Consider the following 24347-nt stretch of genomic DNA (forward strand, 5'->3'; position numbering starts at 1 on the left):
CTCACGCTCTCGTCACTCACTCTCTCCTCACTCTGCTCCTCTCTCCTCACTCTGCCCCTCACTCTCTCCTCACTCTGCCCCTCACTCTCTCCTCACTCTGCCCCTCACTCTCTCCTCACTCTGCCCCTCACTCTCTCCTCACTCAGCCTCACTCTGCCCCTCACTCTCTCGTCACTCTGCCCCTCACTCTCTCCTCACTCTGCCCCTCACTCTCTCCTCTCTGCCCCTCACTCTGCCCCTCACTCTCTCCTCACTCTCTCCTCACTCTGCCCCTCACTCTGTCCTCACACTCTGTCCTCACACTCTCCTCACTCTGCCCCTCACACTCTCCTCATTCTGCCCGTCACTCTCTCCTCACTCAGCCCCTCACTCTCTCATCACTCTGCCCGTCACTCTCTCCTCACTCTCTCCTCACTCTGCCCCTCACTCTGTCCTCACACTCTGTCCTCACTCTCTCCTCACTCTGCCCCTCACTCTCTCCTCTCTCTGCCCCTCACTCTCTCCTCACTCTGCCCCTCACTCTCTCCTCACTCTGCCCCTCACTCTCTCCTCATTCTGCCCGTCACTCTCTCCTCACTCTCTCCTCACTCTCTCCTCTCTCTGCCCCTCACTCTCTCCTCACTCTCTCCTCACTCTGCCCCTCACTCTCTCCTCACTCTGCCCCTCACTCTCTCCTCATTCTGCCCGTCATTCTGCCCCTCACTCTCTCCTCACTCTGCCCCTCACTCTCTCCTCACTCTGCCCCTCACTCTCTCCTCACTCTGCCCCTCCCTCCTCCTCCTCCCTCACTCCGCCCCTCAGACCCTCCCTCCTGCCCTGATTGGCGGTGCCGGCCGACAGGAAGCGCGGTGGCTGCCGGTGCCGGGGGGGTGGGAAGTGCGGAGAATCAAGATGGCGGGCAGCAAGCGGCTGATTAAGGTAGAGGCAGGAGAGGCCCGCCGCCCGGGCGGGGAGAGAGAGGCGGGAGCGGGCGGATGGAGGGGGATGGAGGGAGGGGAGAGGAGAGGCGGGAGCGCGGGAAAGCGGGAAACACACACATCCCCCCCCCCCCCCCCCCGGAGAGCGGCGTGGGGAAAATAACGGTGTGGGCTGGGCGGGGCGGCAGGGTTGGAGCCGCCGCGGGTGGGCCCCGGCGCCGCGGGAGGGGGGAGTCCGGGCCCGGGGGGGGGGCATTAAATACAAACAGCCGCGTTACAGAGACATAAAAAGAGCGGCTAAAACTACCGAATGGCGCCGAGGGCCCGGGGAGGAGGGGGCCGGCTCCCGCCCCTCCCCCGCCAACTGAAGCCGCCGCCTGTTTATATTCAACCGGACACCCGGTGGTTGGTTTTGGGGGGGGGGGGGGGTAGCTGAAGAGTTTTATTTTCTCTCTTTACCCCTCTTCCTTCTCCACCCCCCCCCCCCCCCCCCCCCGTTTTTTTTTCTCCGGGCCGCGGGAGAGGCGGGCTGGGCCCCGGGCCTGTTCCGCCGCCTCACTTCCAGCCCCCTCGCCCGCCCCCAGGGCTCGATTTAGCTCCTCTTCTTCCACTGCCCCCCTCCCCGTTACACACAGGCTCAAATTGGGGGACGGGGGGAATTCCACCTCCCCCCCCCATGCAAGCGCAGCTGGGTACTTGCTGTGGAAGAGGAAGGGGGGGGGGGGGGCAAGAAGAGACTTGAAACGTGCTCTACTTTGACTCAGCAGTTTCCTGTCTCGCTGCATCCAGGGGACAAGATGTATCTTTCTTCTTTCGAACACCTACCTCTCCCCTCTCTCTCGTCTCTCTTCCTCCCCCGGGGGGGTTGTACTAATTTGGATTTTGAGTCGAATTTTTGCAGTAGAAGGGGGCTGGGGAAGACCATGAGGCCAACTCATTGATCTGCAAACGTTCATTGCAGTTTTCATCAAGGGCACGGTGCACACACACCCACACACAGTTCAAAATGGAACTCCTTCACGTTTCTTCCCTCCATCCAATCTTTTGCTCTTAATTCTTGCTTTCTGTGCCTGATTTCACATTGAACCCACTACTCTAACTTGGCACTACCTGGTTGCGCTGCGCATTTTGTAACACATTTTCTGTCTGGTTAAGGAGATTCACGAACCGATCCCCTCTGCGTTGTGGAATCATAGAATTTACAGTGCAGAAGGAGGCCATTCGGCCCATCGAGTCTGCACCGGCCCTTGCAAAGGGCATCCTACTCAAGCCCACACCTCCACCCTAAACCTGTAACCCCTCCTAATTTATGGACTCCAGGACTTTAGACAATTGAGCATGGCTAATTCACCGAACCGTCACTTCTTTGGACTGTGGGAGGAAACCGGAGCGCACAAGGAAACCCACGCAGACACAGAGAGAAAGTGCAAACTCCACACAGACAGTCGCCCAAGGCCGGAATTGAAACCGGGTCCCTGGTACTCTGTAGATAGTGCTGCACATTTTGTACAGTGGTCGTCCACAACTTGCAGTGCAGTGCGCTGTGTGAAAAAGTAATATTCTCCATTCTTGCCTGTGAGAACTTTTAAAATTAGGGGAGGGAAGGAAGTGCGAAATGTTGGATCCTTGAAAACTAATCCAAAATGAAAACTGCATTTCTGTCATGTGAAATTTGTCTATTCATTCTGAAGATGCGTGTCACAGACAGGGGAGGCCCATCTGTTTTTATTGCCGATCTCCAGTTCCCTGAAGAGGCTGTCGTCTTGGGCACTGCTGTTTTGGATGAGTTTTGATGCAACTCGCGTGTCAGGCCATTTTGGATGGCATGGAGTTGAAAATCGGTTATTGCTTAAAACACTCGGCGGGTCATGCAGCATCACGTCAAGAGTGCAGCTTTCTTTCCCAAAATCATGCTAGTCAACCATTTGTGTTTTTGAGACTTGAGGTGTCATGGCCACTGTTGCTGACACAAGCATTTTATTTCCAGATTAAATTAAATAGAATTCTGAATCTCATTTGCCATGGTCTAAAATTAAAAAAAATTCCAATTAAGGGGTGATTTGGTGTGGTCAATCCACCTACCCTGTGCATCTTTGGGGTTGTGGGGTGAGAAACGGGGAGAATGTATAAACTCCACATGGACAGTGACCTGGGGTCGGGATTGAACCTGGGTCCTTGGTGTCGTGAGGCAATAGTGCTAACCACTGCACCACCAAGCCCCCCCCCCCCCCAACTCATCATAATACTTTATCACTCCAGTATTATTTGATGATTTTCTCATGCTCTGTATAATTAACCAATGTATAGCTCTGTTTGCAAATTTTTAAAAAATTAATTAATTTGCGGGATGTGGGCGTCGCTGGTTAGGCCAGCATTTATTGCCCATTTCTAGTTGCCCTTCAGAAGGTGGTGGCGAGTTGCCTTGAACCACTGCAGACCTCGAGGTGCAGGTACACCCACTGTGCTGTTAGGGAGTTCCAGGATGTTCCTATGTTCTATCTATAATAAACATGCTTCTTATATCCTACATGCATGTATGTCTGAAGAGATTCGTGTTCACATGCACATGCATTCAGAATAGTTGTCACGTAAGTAAAATGGTGCTGCAACATTTTAATCTGTCTTGAATCCTATTGTCATATCCTGTTTAACAAAATGGGGAATATGCTATAGTGGGGGGTTAAAATGTAATCTATCACCTGAGCATTAATTTCAAACACACTTTTTTTATCTTTCCTTTGATAAGCTGAACTCGTACGTTTTGTTCAGCTTTTAAATCTTGAGTCATTTCATCGTCAAGTAAGTCAATGGTGACACGGCATGTTGCTCAGGTGTTTACCCCTCCTAATGTCATAATGGTTTGATTCAGTGTCTCATGATTAGGCTGACTTTTTGGACTATGAGACTATAATAACAATTAAATATTTCTAAGAAAAGTGGAATACAGAGATACGTGAATGATTATAGATTAGAAATATTCTAAAGTTTGTGGGCAGGTTTTAATCTCCATCTTGCTGTTTCTTTTAAATGGTCTACTCATATTTCTTTAAGACAACATTTCTAATAAGTCAAACTTTTTTTAATCTACAAGTTTAAGAACTGTAATTGCAGATTAGCTTGCTTTTCTTTTTTGTGATGTAGATCACCATTGATAACATCCTCAAAATGGATGTCATTACGAGAGCACATACTGCTATCAGTTTAATATCAGCTGGCAGTTTTAGTAAATTCTACCAAAGCATTCTATGGACTTGGATTAAATTAGTTTCTATGCATGCGCTATTTTAACCACCCTTTGAATGAAATGCAGAACATTGTAGGGAATGAAATCTATTGATACTAAAATATTTAATATTAAAGATGGGTATTCTAATCAAAGGTATATATCTGAATTCTCCCTCTACCCGAACAGGTGCCGGAATGTGGCGACTAGGGGCTTTTCACAGTGACTTCATTGCAGTGTTAATATAAGCCTACCTGTGACTAAAGATTATTATTTAGCTAAATGTTTTGAATCAATTTAAGAATTTTGGATAAATTTGGAAATGGGGTCTTAAAAAAAACACTTCACAACTGGAACTTAAAAAGTTACAATCTGTTTGGCATTGTAATAAATTCCAGATTTGCCGTAATTTCAAGCGTTTACTTTTACACTGTGGCCTTCTCGTTGTGAAAGTATCGAACGATGTATGGTTTCAAAAACGCTGAATATTTGTTTTTGCAGAGAGCCAGCACAAACACGACAGGTCAATTGGCCTCCTGTGCAGTGACTGTTTATGTGACTGGAATCGTGTCTTTGTGGCCATTCTACACATGAACTCAAATAGAGAATATTGTCAAGGTTGACGGTATGGCGGGGGGAATGAATCACAGATGAGTCCTATTTTTGTTTTATGTCTACATCAAACGGGGGCACGGTAGCACAGTGGTTAGCACAGTTGCTTCACAGCTCCAAGGTCCCATGTTCGATTCCCGGCTTGTGTGGAGACTGCACTTTCTCCCCGTGTCTCCGTGGGTTTACTCCGGGTGCCCCGGTTTCCTCCCTCAGTCCAAAGATGTGCAGGTTAAGTGGATTGGCCATGCTAAATTGCCCGTAGTGTTCAAAAAAAATGTTAGGTGGGTGTCAGGTGGGTGTGTGTGCTTAGATAGGGTGCTCTTTCCAAGGGCCGGTGCAGACTCGATGGGCTGAATGGCCTCCTTCTGCACTGTAAATTCTATGTGTACTTACTCCTCTTGAGGATCTGAAGCAACAGCCCATCATCCCAAGTGCATTGTGATCAATTGTAGTGCCCATTCTGGCACGCAGCTGAATCCATCTAAATCAACCTAGACTGGGAACCAAAGCAGGAACCTGCTGGTGTGGGGGGAACCTCACTGACATTATCAATGGCGATGAGAAATATGGAATTGACAAAAAGAGTTAATACTCTGTATTTAGAGAAATCACCTTAATTAAACCGTGCCAGAATATTATATAACATTTTTACAGTGGCTCTGCTAGTGATGATTGCACTTTGTGCAAAGAGCATAGATGACAAATGTTGTGAATTACTGCAGAAACTGAGTAAGTCATTAGAGGTCACCCAATTTTGTCACCTTGATCAGATATCTACTAACGGTGCTGTAATTCCTTTCCAATTTTAATTATATAAAGTTCTGAGTGAAGTGAAAGATGCGTGGATTACTGGGGTAGATATCGTCACAAAACCGACAATCCATGAGAACTGCTTAGTCAATCACTCTGCTACCAAGGACCAACTAAAAATACAATGGCCAATAGTAACGAGGATAAGATAGTTGAAATGTCAGTCAGATGGTTATCAGAATGAAATGTACTAAGTGGAATAGCTATTGAGAAAGAATGACAGGAAGTTTGCAACAGGTTGTTTTGTGCTAATTCTTGGTGCTACATCCTTTCCTCTTGTTCATCTCCATGGCACAGACTTCACATGTCATTTCTGTCTGTCTGAATGAAGTTGGTGCATATCCCCCAATGAATGCTCTTCCCACTCCAACAACATTACCTCTGTAGACCCCCAGTCTCTTGTTACTGATGTGCAGGTTAGGTGGATTGACCATGATAAATTGCCCTTAGTGTCCAAAATTGCCCTTAGTGTTGGGTGGGGTTACTGGGTTATGGGGATAGGGTGTAGGTGTTGACCCTGGGTAGGGTGCTCTTTCCAAGAGCTGGTGCAGACTCGATGGGCCGAATGGCCTCCTGCACTGTAAATTCTATGATAATCTATGATTTGCAGGCTTCACATCTGATATATTTCCAATCTCTGCTTGTCTGGCATCAGATCCTGAGTGCTGAGAAGATCAAAGCCGTTATCTTTGGTCTTCACTACAAGCACCACTCCTTTGATACTGTCATTTTCTCTGGCCATCTTATGGCTTATTTTTGATCTTGAACTGAACTTTAAATCCCCCTTCCTGTCTGTCACCAAGGTCATTATTTCTACTGCCAAAAATCTTGTTCATCCTTTGTCACTTCCAGAACTGACTGTTCCAATGCCTTCCTTGCTGATCACCCAACCTCCTCATTAAAGCATTTCTTTATTACTGTCACAAGTAGACTTACATTAACACTGCAATGAAGTTACTGTGAAAATCTCCTCGTCGCCACACTATAGCGCCTCTTCGGGTACACTGAGGGAGAATTCAGAATGTCCAATTCATGTAACAAGCACGTCTTTCGGGACTTGGGGTTGCAGGTAGCATCTTGAGATGAATAGAAAGCTGGTTAGCAAGCAGGAAGCAAAAAGTTGGAATAAATTTTTTTAAAAATCTGATTGGCAGGCAGTGACCAGTGGGGTACCACAGGGATCAGTGCTAGGACCAAAACTGTTCATATTATATATTATTGATTTGGACGAGGGAACTAAATGCATCACCTCCAAATTTGCAGATGTTACAAAGTTGGGTGGGAGTGTGAGCTGTAAGGAGGATGCAGAGATGCTTCAGCGGGATTTGGATAGGCTGAGTGATTGGGCACATATATGGCAGATGCAGAATAATGTGGATAAATGTGAGGTTTGAAAGGGTGTAAATTGAGAGAGGTGGATACTCAGACCTTGGTGTCCTCGTGCATCAGTTGCTAATAGTAAGTGCACAGGTACAGCAGGCAGTAAAGGAGGCAAATGGTTTATTGGCCTTCATAGCGAGAGAATTTGGGTATAGGAATAGAGATGTTTTACTGCAGTTGTATAAGGCATTGGTGAGGTCTCACCTGGAGTATTGTGTGCAGTTTTGGTGTCTTTATCTGAGGAAGGATGTTCTTTGGAGGAAAAGCAATGAAGGTTTACTAGGCTGATTCCTGGGATGGCGGGACTGTCATATGAGGAGAGACATGCCGGCTAGGATTATATTCATTGGAGTTTAAGAGTGAGAGGGAATCTCATAGAAACTTGAAAAGATTCTAACAGGCCGGGCGGCATGGTAGCACAATGGTTAGCACTGTTACTTCACAGCTCCAGGGTCCCAGGTTCGAGTCTCGGCTTGGGCCACTGTCTGTGCGGCGTCTGCACGTTCTCCCCGTGTCTGCGTGGGTTTCCTCTGTGCTCCGTTTTCCTCCCACAGTCCAAAGATGTGCAGGTTAGGTGGATTGGCCACACTAAATTGCCCTTAGTGTCTAAAAAGGTTAGGTGGGGTTACTAGGTTTGTGGGGGTGGGATGAGGGTGAGAGCTTAAGTAAGGTGCTCTTTTCTAGAGCCAGTGTGGACTCGATGGACTGAATGGCCAACTTTGCACACTGTAAGTTCTATGATGGTAGATTCAGAAAGAATGCTCCCGAGCGTGGGGGAACCCGGAACTAGGGGTCATAGTTTGAGGATAAGTGGAAAACATTTTAGGACTGAAGTGAGGAGAAACGTCTTCACCGAGTGTGGTGAATCTGTTCAATTCACTACTACAGAAAGTAATGAAGGCCAAAACGTTGTTTAATTTCAAGAAGGAATTACATTTAGCTCTGGCGGCTAAAGGGAACAAGGGATGTGGTAGGAAGGCGGGATCGGGGTATTGTACATGCTGATCAGCCATGAACATAATGAATGGCGGAGCAGGCTCGAAGGGCTGAATGGCCTCCCATTTTCTATTTATTTTTCTATGCATTTTACAAATCCATACTGTGTCCCTGTCCTGCAGAAAGTTTTGTTTGTCCATCATTACTCACTCATTGATTCCCTATTCCTTAATGCATCAAACTTTAAATCACTCTGGTGTTGCTCCATGTTCTGCAGTTCCCTCTCTATTTTAAACCTTCATAAAGGCTCCACTCTTCTAGTTTAGGCCTTCTATTAATCGTCTCGGGTCCTTTAATTCTATCATTTGTACGTAAGAAATTACATAAATCCTTGCGTTTAATGACTCTTTGTGGAAGTGATAAAAAGTCTATGTCTTGGAATGTCAATGGCCAGATGGAGATTTGATCCTGTGCTGAAATGTTTTTTGTGCATTCGCAGTGTTAACAAAATTAAAAATTCAGATTTTAGTGCACAGTTCTAATTTACATAGCATGGTGTGTCATCTGGTTAAAGTAAGTTCCATATTTGACAGTTAACATTGAAAAAGATGACATTTACACTTATTGTGACATTTGCAGACTCTCTGCAGTTTGTATGCCTATTTAGATCTCATTTGCATATGAAGTTTACTTGCCCAAAGTGTTGTAAGCAAAATACACAGCTATAGAACCTGAATTGAAACTCATGCTGACCATTGTGCACTTTTATTTTCTTTCTTTTTAAAAAAAGAATTGAGTACCTAATTCATTTTTTCCAATTAAGGGGAAATTTAGCGTGGCCAATCCACCTAGGCTGCACATCTTTTGATTGTGGGGGCGAAGCCCATGCAAACACGGGGAGAATGTGCAAACTCCACACGGGTCGTGACCCAGAGCTGGGATCGAACCTGGGACCTCGGTGCCATGAGGCAGCAGTGCTACCCATTGTACACTTGTGATATCACTTAGTTGTTTGATTAAAAATGTGGTCCCATAGACAATCTGTCATTTTATATGTCTGGCCTGACTGTTTGAACAATTTTGTCAAATTCCAGATGTGATTTATTATTATTACTTTAATGGATGTGGGCATTGCTGGCTAGGCCAGTATTCATTGCCCATCCCTGATGGCGAGCCTCCTCTATGAACTGCTGCAGACCATGTGGTGTAGGCACACCCACTGAGTGCTGCTAGGGAGGGAGTTCTAGGATTTTGACCCAGCAACATTACAGAAATTCATATTGGTTTGTGTTTTTGCCCGTGAGCATTTGGATGAAGTTTGCTAGGAAATTGTAACGAGTATCGAGTCATAGAGACATTACACCACAAAAGATCCATCAATTCCATACCAGCCTCCTGCAGAACAATCATTTTGGCCCCATTCTCCTGTATCCCATAGCCCTGCAAGTTTATTTTCATAGAATTTACAGTGCAGAAGGAGGCCATTTGGCCCATTGAGTCTGCACCGGCTCTTGGAAAGAGCATCCTACTTAAGCCCACGCCTCCACCCTAATCCAGTAGCCCAACCTAACCTCTTGGACACTAAGGGGCAATTTAGCATGACCAATCCACCTAACCTGCACATCTTTGGACTGTGGGAGGAAACCCATGCAGGCATTGGGACGAAGTGCAAACTCCGCACAGATACAATAAGAAGTCTTACAACATCAGGTTAAAGTCCAACGGGTTTGTTTCGAATCATTAGCTTTCGGAGCACAGCTCCTTGATCAGGTGAGTCCTGAAACCATTTTGGCAAATGTCCTCTGTACCCGCTTGAGGATACTTGCATCCTTTTTCGAAAGGTCCCCCCGCAACCTCCTTGATCAACTTTCCTTCATAGTCCGTCGTACCTGTGCATAGCACAGTCCTGCCATTGGATGGAAAACCTATTTTATGATTTCTCAAAACTTTATCTAGCATTGGGTTGATAGTGGGAATAAGATAGTGAAGGACTGATCTACTTTATTTACATATTTGATGAGGTTCAAAGTTCTTGCATTTGGCACACCCAAGTAAACTGTTCACTTGACATTAAGTCCACCTTCTCCCAGAGAACAATTAAGTTGCGGTGGGAGAAATAGTTTATGTGCTATGCATATCCAAATAGCAGATTTTAATGTTGTTCCTTCACAGCAACTTCAGCCATGTTACTATTGTTGAGGAACATTGATAACAAAATCACTAAGAAATTCAGAAAAGATGGATAATGGCAAAAGTTCATGAAGGACTTTAATGGATAAAAGCACCACGCTCAAGACAAAAGTAAACAATGGTTTGACTGTTGGTCTGTTGGGAATAGAGAGGAAAAATGAATAACACTAATATTCTTCTGGACGGTGGGCAGGGGTCAAGGCTAGACTCGGCAGTGATGCATGTGCAGTTGCATTGGCTGCAAACAAGTGTTTTCAAGCTCCCATAAAGAATGAATATGTGAAAAAGTAATGCAGTTCTGTTCCATCCTTTTATAGTAATGCAGGCTGTCCATCATTATAATCCACCACTTTAGTAAAAATAAGGTTAAAAGAACAAGATTCTTAACAATATTTTATATGGGAAAAAAAAAAGATTTTCTTGTCACAAATTTAAGTTACAAACTCATGCTTCTGAAGAAACCCATTGCATGTAATCCACCGAGCTGCCATTTGAACAATTTCAGTTTTTACCTCTATTACCATACGGTATCTAGCGATCATTCTGGTTATTGATCTGCATAAAGAATTTTTTTCTGGTATCAGTCTTCACCTTGTGTTTAAATAGTCCCTTGTTTTGCTGCCATTGTTTAACTTGAAATAGTATCATGGATTTACCTTTTATATCCTATTTTATAACTCCTGTAAGGTAGTCTTTCAAGAGTCAGAATTTTTTTAACCTTGTAACTGAAAGCTCTGATTCTATCGATCAGCTTTGTCTTTCTCTGCACTGTTTCCTGGAAGTGGACATATTTTTTGTGCCTTAGAACGGAAAACTGTTCATGATGCAGCCTTGGAGCAGAATGCCACTTAATCATAAAAGCAAATTACTGTGGATGCTAGAAAATCTCAGCAGGTCTGGCAGCATCTGAAGGGAGAGAAAAGAGCTAACGTTTTGAGTCCAGGTGACCCAATGTCAAAGTTGGCATCTAATGGCTTCTTTGGGGTGGCACAGTGGTTAGCACAGCTGCCTACTCTGCTGAGGATCTGGGTTCGATCCCAGACCCGGGTCACTGTCTGTGGAGTTTGCACATTCTCCCCGTGGGTTGGAAAAAAAATTGGGTACTTTACATTTATTAAAAAGAATTTTTACAGTGTTTGTCTTTTTTCATTTTTTAAATTTACTTTATGTTCATGTACAATTGTAGAGAAATTAGATGTAGAAATTGCAAAAAAGCCTGTTTGTTAATCACTCTTAATTCATGTGCTTGTGGAATTCAAGTATTATATTTGTAGTTCTAATGGGAATATGAAAACATTCCTTTTGGCAACAATAGCAATTAATGATTATTGTCGATTTTGGATACTTGTGGTATTCAATTAAACAAAAAGTTATTTTTGTTACAACTCTACTCGGTAAGATGGCTCCTGAATTTCTGAACATTTTTTTATTCGTTCATGGGATGTGGGCCTCGCTGGCTGGGCCAGCAATTGTTGCCCATCCCTGAGGGCAGTTAAAAGTCAACCACATTGCTGTGGATCTGGAGTCACATGTAAGCCGGACCAGGTAAGGACAGCAGATTTCCATCCCTAAAGGTCATTAGTGAACCAGATGTTTTTTTTACGACAATGGCTTCATGGTCATCATGAGACTTCCAGGTAATTCCAGATTTTTAAATTGCATTCAAATTTCAGCATCTGCCATGATGAGCTTCGAACCCATGTCCCCAGAGTCTCTGGATTATTAGATCAGTGACAATGCCACTACACCATTGCCTCCCCCACTACGTTGTGATTCTCAGAGGACAAGGGATTAACAATATTCAGATTTTGCTACAGCACTGTTCTCAGTATTCTACCTGTTTTGTTTTACGCAGGAACTTGCCGAAATCCGCTCATCTGGAATGAAGAATTTCCGTAATATCTTCGTGGATGACACAAATGTATTCTATTGGCAAGGACTTATTGTTCCTGTAAGTAGGCTGTTCATTCCGCAATAATACCATTTTATAATTGAAAATTATTTGGTTTGTTCTTTGCTTTCGAATCTTATCTACAGTTAATTTGAAATCCGTGTTGTAATGCAAAGAGCGATTTGTTAGCATCCAGAAATTGAACACCCACTAGTAACTGGTCAATGTTGCCATTTTCTTCTAAAAAGTGGGTTTGCTGGAATTTAAAAGAAAATCTTTTTGCTAATTTGTTTACTGCATTTGAGCAGAATAATGGGATCATTATATGACTGCCAGTATATCAAGGCAGTGTAATGCCAAGAGGTGTGAACTGGCCCTGGGTTGCATTCCACAGTTACTAGTCTGAAACCTACCCAAGTAGAGCAGCTAGTTCTATTTCAGAACCACAAAGTGACTGCAGTGGACCAGCTTAGTCCCACTGTTTGATGCAAACGGATTATGCGTTCCAATGTTAGTTCTGTAATGTTTCAGTGATGGAATGCTCCAACTTCAATAATCTACATGATATAGTTTGAAAGGTATTTAAATTGGCAGATGTACAGTTGAGGCCGAGGCCTCAAATAGCCATGGGCTTGTGATTCAGAGGAAACCATGGTTATAATTTGTTCAGTTATGATGGGCTGAAAAGTAGCTGCATTTGAAAAATCTATGTAAATGATTTGCCATTCGTGGAATTGTTGTATAGAGTAGGAACTTTCAGTAGTTCTAAGTATTTACCAATCATATGTCGTTTGGTTTCATAAAGTGTGAACAGTATTTATCATTGGGAAAAATATGTTGGGTATTCTATCTTGGTATGCCATCTAACCATTGCAATGTGCCAGGAATTACTTAGGTTTATATACTTATCCCCTTTCAAGTTTCCCGATTTTTTTTTTTTTTTTTTTTTTTTTTTTTTTTTTTTTTTTCTTCACTTCTCTCCTAATTGTGATAATTTGTATGATGTGATTTTTATGGTATTAACGGTTAAACTCGTGTACGGTTAAACTCGTGATCCCGTTTCCTGTGGGTTCAGCCAGTGAATACTGGCAGTCTGTTCAACTCTAGGCCTGTTCTTATCATCCAGCACTTATCATCCTGCACCCAAGGAGTCCTGGCTGCTTTTAGTTAGAATCTTGGTGATGGCCAGGACTAACTTTGAATAATGCCATAGGTTTACTAATCTAAGCGACCAAGCTGGTAGGTTGGGCCTCTGACGTCCCAGTCAAAGGGAGTGTGGTCACGTTAGTGTACAAAGTCAGGTTTTGCTTTGTTCAAAAGCAGAACCTTCGACCTAAATGCAAGAGTGCAAGCAGGTAATATTTTCCCTTTCCCTCTTTCTCTTCCCCTCCACTCACCTCAACTTTGGGGAATGTCACATTAAAAAATTGGAGCAGGAGGAGCATTTGGCACCTCAGACCATTTCAACGATTCATTAAGATCATGCCTGATCTTTTATTTCAACTTTTCTACCCTGACACGATAATGCTTGATTGGTGTCCAGAAAATCTCTGTCTCAGTCTTGAATATGTTCAGCGCCGTGAGACCAATGTAGTTGACTTTTAATTGTCCTCTGACGAGAAAGCCACTCAGTCCTAGGGCAAATGGAGATGGGCAATAAATGCTGGCTCAGCCTATGACCGAATAAAATTATTGAAACTTGACTATAATTGTCCAATGTTTTTCCCCAAAAATCCATTTCTCCTGCGATTACTATTTCATAACAATTATGTTAATACTTCAATGTGTTGTAATTTTTGGTTGTATAAATATCTGAAATATTCACAATGCAAACAGTGATTCAAAGCCTTTAAGGGTGGTATTTGTCAAATTAAAAGTTGCATGCAGACTTTCCCAAATTATTTTTGAGTGAATGTGCAAGTACTTCATTTTTTTGTTCAAGGACTGAAAGCTAAATGAGACCAAATAAAACAACGTTGGTTGACTCTGATAGGAAGCACGATTCTCTGAATTATCTTCTCTTTTAGTTTTCAATTTCATTAAAACTTGCCAGGGCTATTCTATTGCTGGGAGTTTTTGCAGTTTGCTTTAGTGCATTTAATATTTGCGAAACAATGTAGTAAAATGCTGCTAAGTTGGGTTACTCCACTCATCCACATAACTGGAATTTTCCACCTTGAGCCAATTGAAGCCAGTAAAAGAAAATTGGGTAGTTACCTGGAGAGAAGATTTGCAGGGCCACGGGAATAGTGTGGGAAGTTAGACAGGTGCGTTGTGCTTACAGAAAGCAGCATGGACATGTAAAACATTTTAAAATTCATTTACGGGATGTATGCATCGCTGGTTAGGCCAGCATTTATTGCAATTTAAGGGGCAATTTAGCGTGGCCAATCCACCTACCCGGCACATCTTTGGGTTGTGGGGGTAAGACCCACGCAGACACGGAGAATGTGCAAGCGCCATGGAGAGTGACCCAGGGCTGGGATCCAAACCGGGTCCTTGGTGCTGTGAGGCAGCAGTGCTAACCACTGCACCATTGTGCTGCCCCAGTCTGTTTAATATTTTTGCTACTTGGAATGGTAACTGCCATGGTGAGTTTTGTCCCTGCCACAGGTCTCACTAAATCTTTGAAGTATCATTAACAATAGTGCTTGATTGGTGTTCTCCAGTGCATCATGATTTGTGGAATTCTGAGGTAAGTATTATTAGTTCTTGGGCACTTTTGCTAATTAATTAGACATTGGTAAACTGTTATCGACATAGAGCTCTTGGGTTTTGCTGTTGAGGTCCTCTTCATTGGAAAGTATTATATTTTACCCGCCTGCCTTGCTGTACTCTACTGCATATCACTAAAGCCTTAGTGGTAGCCCTTCCATTTGCAGCATAGACCATATGTATGCAAAGTGATGAATAGTGACAGAAAATGCTCAGTTCTACAAAACCAGCAGAATAAGCTGACTCGGAGTAAAATAACATGGTAACATGACCAGTGCACTGAGCAGCACTGTGCGTGGCTTCAATTCGTTACCTGCTTCCTGCAGTTCCAGCTAGTCTGAACTGCTTCAGGAATCTGCAGTAATGCTGCCTTTATTGCAGCTGACTTTGTTGTACAGGACTGTTGAGTTAAACATGCTAATGCCCCCTGCCTCCACGAATCAGAAACATAAGAGAATATGAAGTTAGAAGCAGGAGAATGCTCTTTCACTCCTTGAGCCTGTTCTTCCATTTGGTTAAATCATGGCTGATCTGATTGCGGACTTGATTTTACTTTTTGTCTAGTTGGTATAACCTTGGATTCCCTTGAATCAAGAATTTATCTAACTCAACCTTAAAAATACTCAATGACCCTGTCTCCATTACTCTCTGGGAAAGGGAAATCGTCAGACTAATGCCCCTCAGAAATAAATTCTCCAATCTCCATCTTAAAGGGAGACCCCTCACTTTTAAACTCTCCCCTTGCTCTGCTGCCTTCCAGAAGAGGAAATATCCTCTCAGCATCCACCCTGTCAAGCCACCTCGGGATCTTAAATGTTTGAATCAAATCACCCCTCGTTCTTCTAAACTTCATTGGTACAGGCTCGACCTGTCCGATCTTTCTTCATAAGATAACCCCATCATCCCAGAAATCAGTAAAGCCAACCTTCTCTGAACTGCGAATGCAATTGTATCCTTCATTAATGTGGAGATTCTGACGTTGGACTGGGTGGGCACTGTAAGAAGTCTTACAACACCAGGTTAAAGTCCAACAGGTTTATTTGGAATCACTTGCTTTTGGAGTGCAGCTCCATCAGGTGAGTGACTCGCCTGATGCAGGAGCTGTGCTCCGAAAGCTAGTGATTCCAACTAAACCTGTTGGAGTTTAACCTGGTGTTGTAAGAATCCTTCGTTGAGTAAGGTGACCAGGGGGCGGCACGTGGCGCAATGGTTAGCACTGGGACTACAGCATTGAGCTGGTTTGAATCCCGGCCCTGGGTCACTGTCCGTGTGGAGTTTGCACATTCTCTCCGTGGCTGCGTGGGTTTCACCCCCAAAATCCAAAGATGTGCAGGTTAGGTGGATTGGCCACACTAAATTGCCCCTTAATTTGGAAAAAAAAATAGCTGAGTACTCTAAATTTATTAAAAAGAAAATAAGGTGACCAATTGTATACAGTACATCAGGTGTGGCCTTAGCAATGTCCTGTAGAGCTTCTCTATTTTTATATTCTATTCCCCTTACAATAAACAAAAACATTCCATTTGCTTCCTAATCATTTGTTATACCTGCATACAAACCTTTTGTGATTCATGTACCAGATCGCCCAGATCTTTCTGTTGCGCCGAGTTCTGTGATCTCTCCATGTAAATAATATGCTGTTTTTCTATTTTTCCTGCCAAAGTGGACAAGTTTTGCATTTTCCCACATTATACTCCAAGCTAATTTTTTCCCTACTTGCTTAACCTATTTCTATCCCTTTGCAGAGCCCTTGTGTCACAACTTATCTTCCGATCTATCTTTGTGTCATTCATCCAAGTCATTGACATAGATTATAAATAGTCGAGGCTCCAGCACTGATTCCTTTGGCACTCCACAAGTTACAGCTTGCTAACTTGAAACTGACAGATTTATCCCTACTCTCTCCTGGTAGCTAACCAAGCTTCTTTCCATGCTAATCTTACCCCCTACATCATGAACTCTTATTTTGTGTGGTAACCTTTGATGTGGCACCTTGTCGGATGAAATTGGAAATCGAAGTAAACCACATCTACAGGTTTCCCTTTATCCACATTAATTATTTTCCCAAAAAACTCTATAAAGTCAAACACTATTTCTCTTTCATAAAACCGTCTTTACTCTGCTTGATTGCATTAAGATTTTGCCCTCTTAAAATGAATTGTAGCACTTTCCCTATGGCAGATGGTTTGGCTAATTGGCCTGTAGTTTCCTGCTTTCTGTCTATCCTTTGTTAAATAATTACATTTGCTATTTTCCAATCTGAAGGGACTTTGCCAGAATCAAAGCAGTTTTGGAAAATTACAACCAATGCATCTTCTTTCTGAACAGCCACTTCTTTAAGACCCTAGCATGCAGGCCAGCAGATCCTCAGGATTTGTCAGCCTTTAGTTCTGATAGTTTTCGCAGTACTCCGCTCCCTGGTAATTCTGATTGTAAGTTCCCCTCTCCCTTTCACTTCTTGATTTCAAAGTATTTCTGGGACGTTATTTGTGACTTCAGTGAAGGCACATGCAAAAAACAATCAGATTGGAAACTTTTACACCGCACTGTTCTTCCCCTTTTCCTAGGCTACTCGGAGCCTTGAGCCTGCTACACCATTCAAAAGGATCACGGCTGATCTGATTGTGGCCTCGAGTTGCTAGTGCCTCCCTTAACACTTGACTCCCTTGTCAATCAAAAACTATCTAACTCTGTCTTGAATATATTCAATGACTCAGCCTCCACTGCTCATTGGGGAAGAGAATTCTACAGTCTAAAGAAATTCCTCCTCATCCTCATCTTAAAGAACATCCTCAAAGAACTTCAATAAACTTCCCTTGCACAAAATCCTGTTGACTCTGCCGGATGGCATAATAATTTTCCAAATGTCCTGCTCCGATTCAGTAATGTATTCTAGCATTTTCTCAATGACATATGCTAGATTAACGGTCTGCTTTTTATTTCCCTCCTTGAACAGTGGCATTACACTTGTGGTTTTCTGATCTGCAAGGACCTTTCCAAAATCTAGGGAATTTTGGAACATTACAACCAATGCATCCATTATTTCTGCAGCCACTTCCCTTAAGACACTACCATGCAGCCCATCAACGGCAGGAGGACTTGGTATCCTTTAGTCTCATTAGAGAAGCTAATGATCACCATAGTTTTAAGTTCCTCTCTATCCATTTTGCCTTCTGCTTTTCCATTATTGCAACTTCAACTGTCAAGACAAATACTAAACATTGTTCAAAGTTTCTGTTGTTTCCTTTGATCTCATATTAATTTCCCAGTGTCATCCTTCAATGAGCCAGCATTCACTGTGTCTACTCTTTTCCTCTTTATATGTATGTATGTTGAAGGTTTTATTGTCATCTTTATATTTGCTAGTTTTGTTTCTCATTCCAATTTCTCTTTTAGTCATCTTTGCTGGTTTCTAAAGGTTTTCCCAATCTTCTGGCCTACCAATAATCTTTGCAGCAATGTATATATTTTATCTTTCATAGATACTATTCTTATGGTTAATCCTTCTCGGTTCTTTTTTTCTTTAATAAGTATAAATAAAGTTTTAAGAACACTATAAAAGCTAAATAGCTGTTTGTGCATTTAGGCATTTTGTTGTGACTAATCCCAGATGATTCCCCCCCCCCCCCCCATCCAAACTCTACTGAGCTATTTACACTCCTATAAACCACATTCAAAATCAGATCCATCAACTTTTCATGAAAAGAATCTCACTTAGAAATGGCTGTCTGATAATTCTGCCTGAGGTTTTTGTAACAAGTGTAATTTAACTATGTGGCGCTTTTGGCGCTTTCAAGTTGAAACTTGCAATGAAGAGATGTATGCTTTTCATATGATTGACAGCCTTGCGTCTTACCTTGGTTATCTGCTAGATCAATGATGTGCCACCCAATAAATGTGGACTTTCAAGATGAATGATGCAGGCAGAAAGTCACGTTGAGATGTAGAAGTGTGTTTCAAGCTTGCATGTTGCTGTTACATGCATTTTGGTTATCTGTTCACAAACTAAAATGTGTGGAGCATAAAATATTTTACTGTGATTGGAAATATTAGCTGCATTTGTCTGAATGGGAAAAACCCATCACAGATTTTGAAATTTCAAGGCTAGAAACTTACTGACTCAGCAAATACTTGGAGAGTTTGCAGGTTAATAGTGATTTCTTTAATATTACAGTGCTATCATGTCCCAAGTGTGTGATTTAAAAAAATTTTTTTTTGGAGGCTTAGAATGGCCCAACTACAAGACCAGCTGTTTCAGTAACAGATCAGTCTTCAATACTGTTTGCAAATCACCCATCCCTTGTCAAATTTAAAACAGCTGATGAGTAGTGTTGGCTGTAGGACTAGCCAGTTACTGCACCAGTTGCAAATCTCTTTCACTATTAAGTGGATGAAGCGAAACTGATTAAAATTGTACCACTAAAGGGGAGGCTGGGTGGGACTTGTATATTTTGGAAGGAAAGCGTCCCTGTGACTTTTCACCATAACCCTGTCATACCTCCTTGCATAGCATCCACACCCCGACACACACACTGAAACTAAGGTTGTGTTTCAAGTCCCACTCTAGAGGCTTGAGCACACATATCTCGGTGGACACTTCATTGCTGTACTCGGAGAGCTACACTGTTGGACGTGCTGTATTTGAAATGAGATGTTAATCTGAGGCTCCATTTCTCTCAAAGGGACACACAAGACTTGTGGTGCTGTTTCAAAGAGGAGCATAAGAATTTATCCCGAGTCTTGCCAACATTTATCTCTTCACCATCATCATTATCACGGAACTTGCTGTGCGCAAATTGGCTCCCATGCTTGTTGCAAGTGACTGTACTCCGAAAGTACAATGGCTTAAATGTTTTGTGCCACCTTGATGACGTGAAATGTGCTATATCACTTCAAGTCTGTTTTGCCCCATTGTAACCGGGATGATTACCTTATGAAAAATGCCAGTTTCCTAGCCACGCGATTAAACCAGTAAGGAACCGCGTGCTTCAAAACACAAGTCTGTAATCTTTCAGTTATGCAGTTATGATTGTGGGAAGTATCCTTTGCATTTCAGTTCATGGAACTTGCTTGGAACAAATGTTAAATCTATGATAAGTGTTCTGCTGCACTAATCTTGGAGTTTATGCACCAGTTTGAGTCCTTGTAGCTATAATTGGAAAATTCCTAGGTTTAAAAGAGACAAGTCCCAAAGGGAATGCTTTCAATCATGTTTGCTTTTATGTGACTAAATTTAAGTTGATTTATTCTTATTGGTTTAATCAGTGAACTTTAATCAGTGAACTCTAAACCTGCAGTAATTATTCTTTTTAGATTTTGATATTTAATTAGTCAGATTTGGGGTGATAGTTTTCCATAAATTTTTACTTTGTTTGAACTTTCAAGTTCACTTAAAAGGAAAAATGTATCCCAGCCCTTTGCTTTGATCTTTTGGTGACGATCCTAACTTCATGCTTTCAACTGACTTGCTTGAAATGGATTTTCCCAATTTACTTGACCACCATAACATCACATAGAAATTACAATATGGGACATGGAAACATAGACTGTTATGTGTTTTATAAATGCAAGTCTGTCTGACTGCTGTTATTGTCCACGTGGCACTACTTTTAATCCCATGTGTCCATTCTGTTCTTGTATCCCATTATCCTCCAATTCCTTAACCTTGTCTGTTCTTCAGTTGCTTACTTGGCTTTACATCAGACACTAGCTCTGGTACTACGCTCCACAGCCCCACCATCCTCAGAGTGTTGCTCCTACTCTTTTCCATTAATACTCTTGGCTTTAATAATGTGTGTCCTTATTTACACACTTGAAACCAATGGAAACTGTGTTTCTATCTGTTCCGCCTCTTAATATTTTTCAGCACTTCTGTCAAATCATTCTTTTTATCTCCAATAATATCGATCACAGCTCTCGCATCTCTTAACCTTCTATTCTATTGAATGAATTCCAGTTTCTTAAATTTTGGCTTAAAATTAAAATCTCTCATTCCTGGTGTAATCCGGTAGCACAGTGGTTAGCACTGTTGCGTCACAGCGCCAGGGACCCGGGTTCGATTCCCAGCTTGGGTCACTGTCTGTGCAAAGTCTGCAAGTTCTCATTGTCTGCATGGGTTTCCTCCAGGTGCTCCCGTTTCCGCCTACAAGTCCCGAAAGACGTGCTTGTTAGGTTAATTGAACATTCTGACTTCTCCCTCCGTGTACCCGAACAGGCGCCGAGTGTGGTGACTAGGGGATTTTCACTGCAATGTTACTGTAAGCCTACTTGTGACAATAAAGATTATTATTGATAATCTTGGTCAATGTTTTCTGCATCCTCTCCATAACATTCACATCCTTCCTAAAATAGATCACCCAAAATTGAATGCATTGTTCTGTGACCTAAGCAATAAGTTGTGTAGATTTAGATATCAATACCATTTTTTGTACTCTATCCCACAATCTATAAATTCTTGAATCCTATTTTTTTCAACTTCTCCTTTTATAGGTTAGGTTAATGTATCTGGTCTCCAGTTTATTCGTGTCTTTCTGAAATGTATCAGTTCATGTTTCCATGCTGCTATGCAAACTATTGATCTGTCTGTTTTCCATAAGTCATGGTTTCCATAGAAAAGTTAACCACCGTCTCTTGCTTGCTGTCTGCAGACTTTGACATACGGCCCAGGCAGCCTTAAGTTCTGGAATTCCCTTCTGAAACCCCTCTGCCTCTCTCCTTTTCAGATCTCCCTAAAACAGGATTTTGGTCACTCGTGTAAATATCTTTTGTGACATGCTTTCCAAGCTGATAAGTCTAGTTTCTTGGGTTATCCTTTGCCCATTTCTTGAACAAAGGCATCATGTTTGTATTTCCTCCAGTCCCCCAGCGCTAATGCTGTGTTCCGAGAGGCCTGGAAAATTTCTGTCAACGGCTCCGCTATATGCTTCCTTGCCCCTCTCAGCGATCTAGGATGCATCACATCCGGGCCTAGCGCCTTCTCTACCTGGAGTGCTGCCAGTCTTTTTGGCACCTCTTTATCTATCACTATACGGTTCAGTTGCTCAACACCCACATATGAATAGTGCGTTTTTTTTTTCAAAATAGTTTCCATAAACTTATCCTGTCTGAATACTTCTCCACAACCTCAACAAGTAAATAGTGAGATACGTAACCGAATTGGCTAAGTGTATTCCCTCTAAATTCTTTTTTTTAAAAATCCTGTTGCAGTCAATTGAGGAGCGAATAGGGAAGTAATTTCACCCCTCCTCACCTGTCGTAACAGTATTGTTGCCTTTTTGAAAGTTTTCCAATGCTTTACCACTGTTTTCTTTCAGAGTTGCATGAACTAGTTCCCCTCATCATTTTTAAATAGTCCTGTGCGATGCAACTCTTAGCTTTTTGAAGTTATCAACAGATCTAACAACATGCAGAATTGGCACTTATAATCTGGCCACTGTGACAAAAAAGGAACTGTTATTTTTATGCAATTTAAGTGACTGTTAAAAACAAAGGTTCTCTTTTACCAAATACAAAATGGTGGACATTGCATCTCTTGAGAAACGAGGTGTGTTGCTTAGTTTGCAAATAGTCATGATTCCCTTTGGGGAGGCAGTGAGAGTTGAATTGTTAATATACGAAGCCACAGATGTGTGGCTTCCAGCTGTGGTCCTGTGTCAACTCAATGTGGTTGAAATACAGGTTAATTCAACTGTTAAAATTATTATTCCATTATCAAAGTGTGAAGGTTGTTGACATTTTGCTTGCCTGACTTTGAATGAGTGACCTTGCTTCAAAGGTCAGAGGAACAAACCCTCATTCTGGCTGTTAGTTTACTTTTCTGGCCCTTTTTAATAATGACATGGTAAATATGGGCTTTAATTATTGAACAGCACAGACCCGGTACTATTTTGAAACTTAGTGCAGCATCTGTTACTCGTGCAATATTGTTTGCTGCTAAATGTCCATCGGGTTCAATTTTGCCATACAAGGAAGGATTGGGCATCTGACATAGCTAACTGGAAGCCTGCATAGAATCATGGAATGGTTACAGCACAGATTTGTGTTTGTGCTGGCTGTCTGCAAGAGCAGCTCAGCTATTCCCACGCTCCTGCCCTTCCCGTTACCCTATAATGTTTTTGTTCCATGGGTGCTTGTCTGCTTGGGTGCCACTGCTCGGTCCAATACCGCAAGAAACTTCAGAGAGTCGTGAACACAGCCCAGTCCATCGCACAAACCTACCTCCCATCCATTGACTCCATCTACACCTCGCGCTGCCTGGGGACAGTAGGCAGCATAATCAAAGTCCCCTCCCACCCGGCTTACTCACTCCTCCAACTTCTTGAGATACAAAAGTCTGAGACCACGCACGAACAGACTCAAAAATAACTTCTTCCCCACTTACCAGACTCCTAAACGACACTCTTATGGACTGACCTCATTAACACTACACCCCTGTATGCTTCACCTGATGCCGGTGTTATCTAGTTACATTGTGTACCCTGTGTTGCCCTATTTTATTTTTTTGTTTTTTCAAATAAATTTAGAGTACCCAATTATTTTTTTCCAATTAAGGGGCAATTTAGTGTGACCAATCCACCTACCCTGCACATCTTTGGGTTGTGGGGGCGAAACCCACGGAAACACGGGGAGAATGTGCAAACTCCACACGGACAGTGACCCAGAGCCGGAATCGAACCTGGGACTTCGGCGCCGTGAGGCAGCAGGGCTAACCCACTGCGCACCGTGTTGCCCTATTATGTATTTTCTTTTATTTCCTTCTCTTTTCATGTACTTAATGATCCGTTGAGCTGCGAGCTGCTTGCAGAAAAATATTTTTCACTGTACCTTGGTACACGTGACAATAAACAAGTCCAATCAAATCCAATTATCTAATTCCCTTCTGAAAGCCCCAATTGAATTTGCTTTCTTCACGCACTCGGGCAATGCATTCAACACCCTTACCACTCGCTGTTTGACCTGCACACCGCGGTGCTGGGTCACGCCACTACAGATTCGGACATAATTCTCTTGCAGCTGTCTAATCTGAAATCGAGGTAAGTGAATTGCTCAAGTAGTGAAACCAAAGAGTAAATGCTGGAGAAACTCAGCAGGTCTGGCAGCATCTGTAGGGAGAGAAAAGAGCTAATGTTTCGAGTCCAGATGACCCTTTTGTCAAAGCTAAAAGACTTAAAAAGTTGGAAATATTTATACTGTGGCGTGAGAGAATAAAAGATGAGTCCTAGCCGCAGAAACCAAGGGGACAGAGTGCTAATAGCCACAGAAACCAAGGGGAAAGAGTGCCCCAGAGAGAACAAAAGGTGTGAAAGGCCAAACAGCAGAGAAACTAACATCAGATGGTAAACTGTGACAGATGTAGATGTGAGGGGAAGGGGAAGCAAAGGGGAGAAAAGGTAAGCAAAGGGGGATAAGATAAGAAAGAAATGGTAAAAGACAGTTAAAATGAAATGAGATGAAAACAAAGGGGTCGAGGTGGTGTATATATATATATATATATATATATATACATATTTTCTCCCCCCATTCCTTACCTTCTCTTCCCTTTCCTTCCCCTCCCCCCACATCTACATCTGTCACAGTTTACCATCTGATAGTTTCTCAGCATCTTTCTTTCACTGCTCCAGTGGGACTGCACATTCGCTGCTATCTATTCCAACACCCAACTGACCAGTACCAT

The 24347-nt window shown here is 42.7% G+C and overlaps 1 protein-coding gene across 1 annotated transcript in view; it reads left to right on the forward strand.

Moving 5' to 3' along the window:
* The first annotated feature begins 809 nt into the window (after window positions 1–809).
* The window catches only part of LOC140390174 (ubiquitin-conjugating enzyme E2 L3), a 53240-nt gene continuing 29702 nt past the window's right edge, over window positions 810–24347 (forward strand). The window contains exons 1-2 of the mRNA XM_072475157.1: window positions 810–918; window positions 11924–12019. Of these exons, the coding sequence (XP_072331258.1) occupies window positions 892–918; window positions 11924–12019 (123 nt within the window). The 5' untranslated portion in view covers window positions 810–891. The remainder of the gene's footprint in view (window positions 919–11923; window positions 12020–24347) is intronic.

The sequence above is a fragment of the Scyliorhinus torazame genome, chromosome 1 (assembly GCF_047496885.1).
Source record: "Scyliorhinus torazame isolate Kashiwa2021f chromosome 1, sScyTor2.1, whole genome shotgun sequence".
Classification (NCBI taxonomy): Eukaryota; Metazoa; Chordata; class Chondrichthyes; order Carcharhiniformes; family Scyliorhinidae; genus Scyliorhinus; species Scyliorhinus torazame.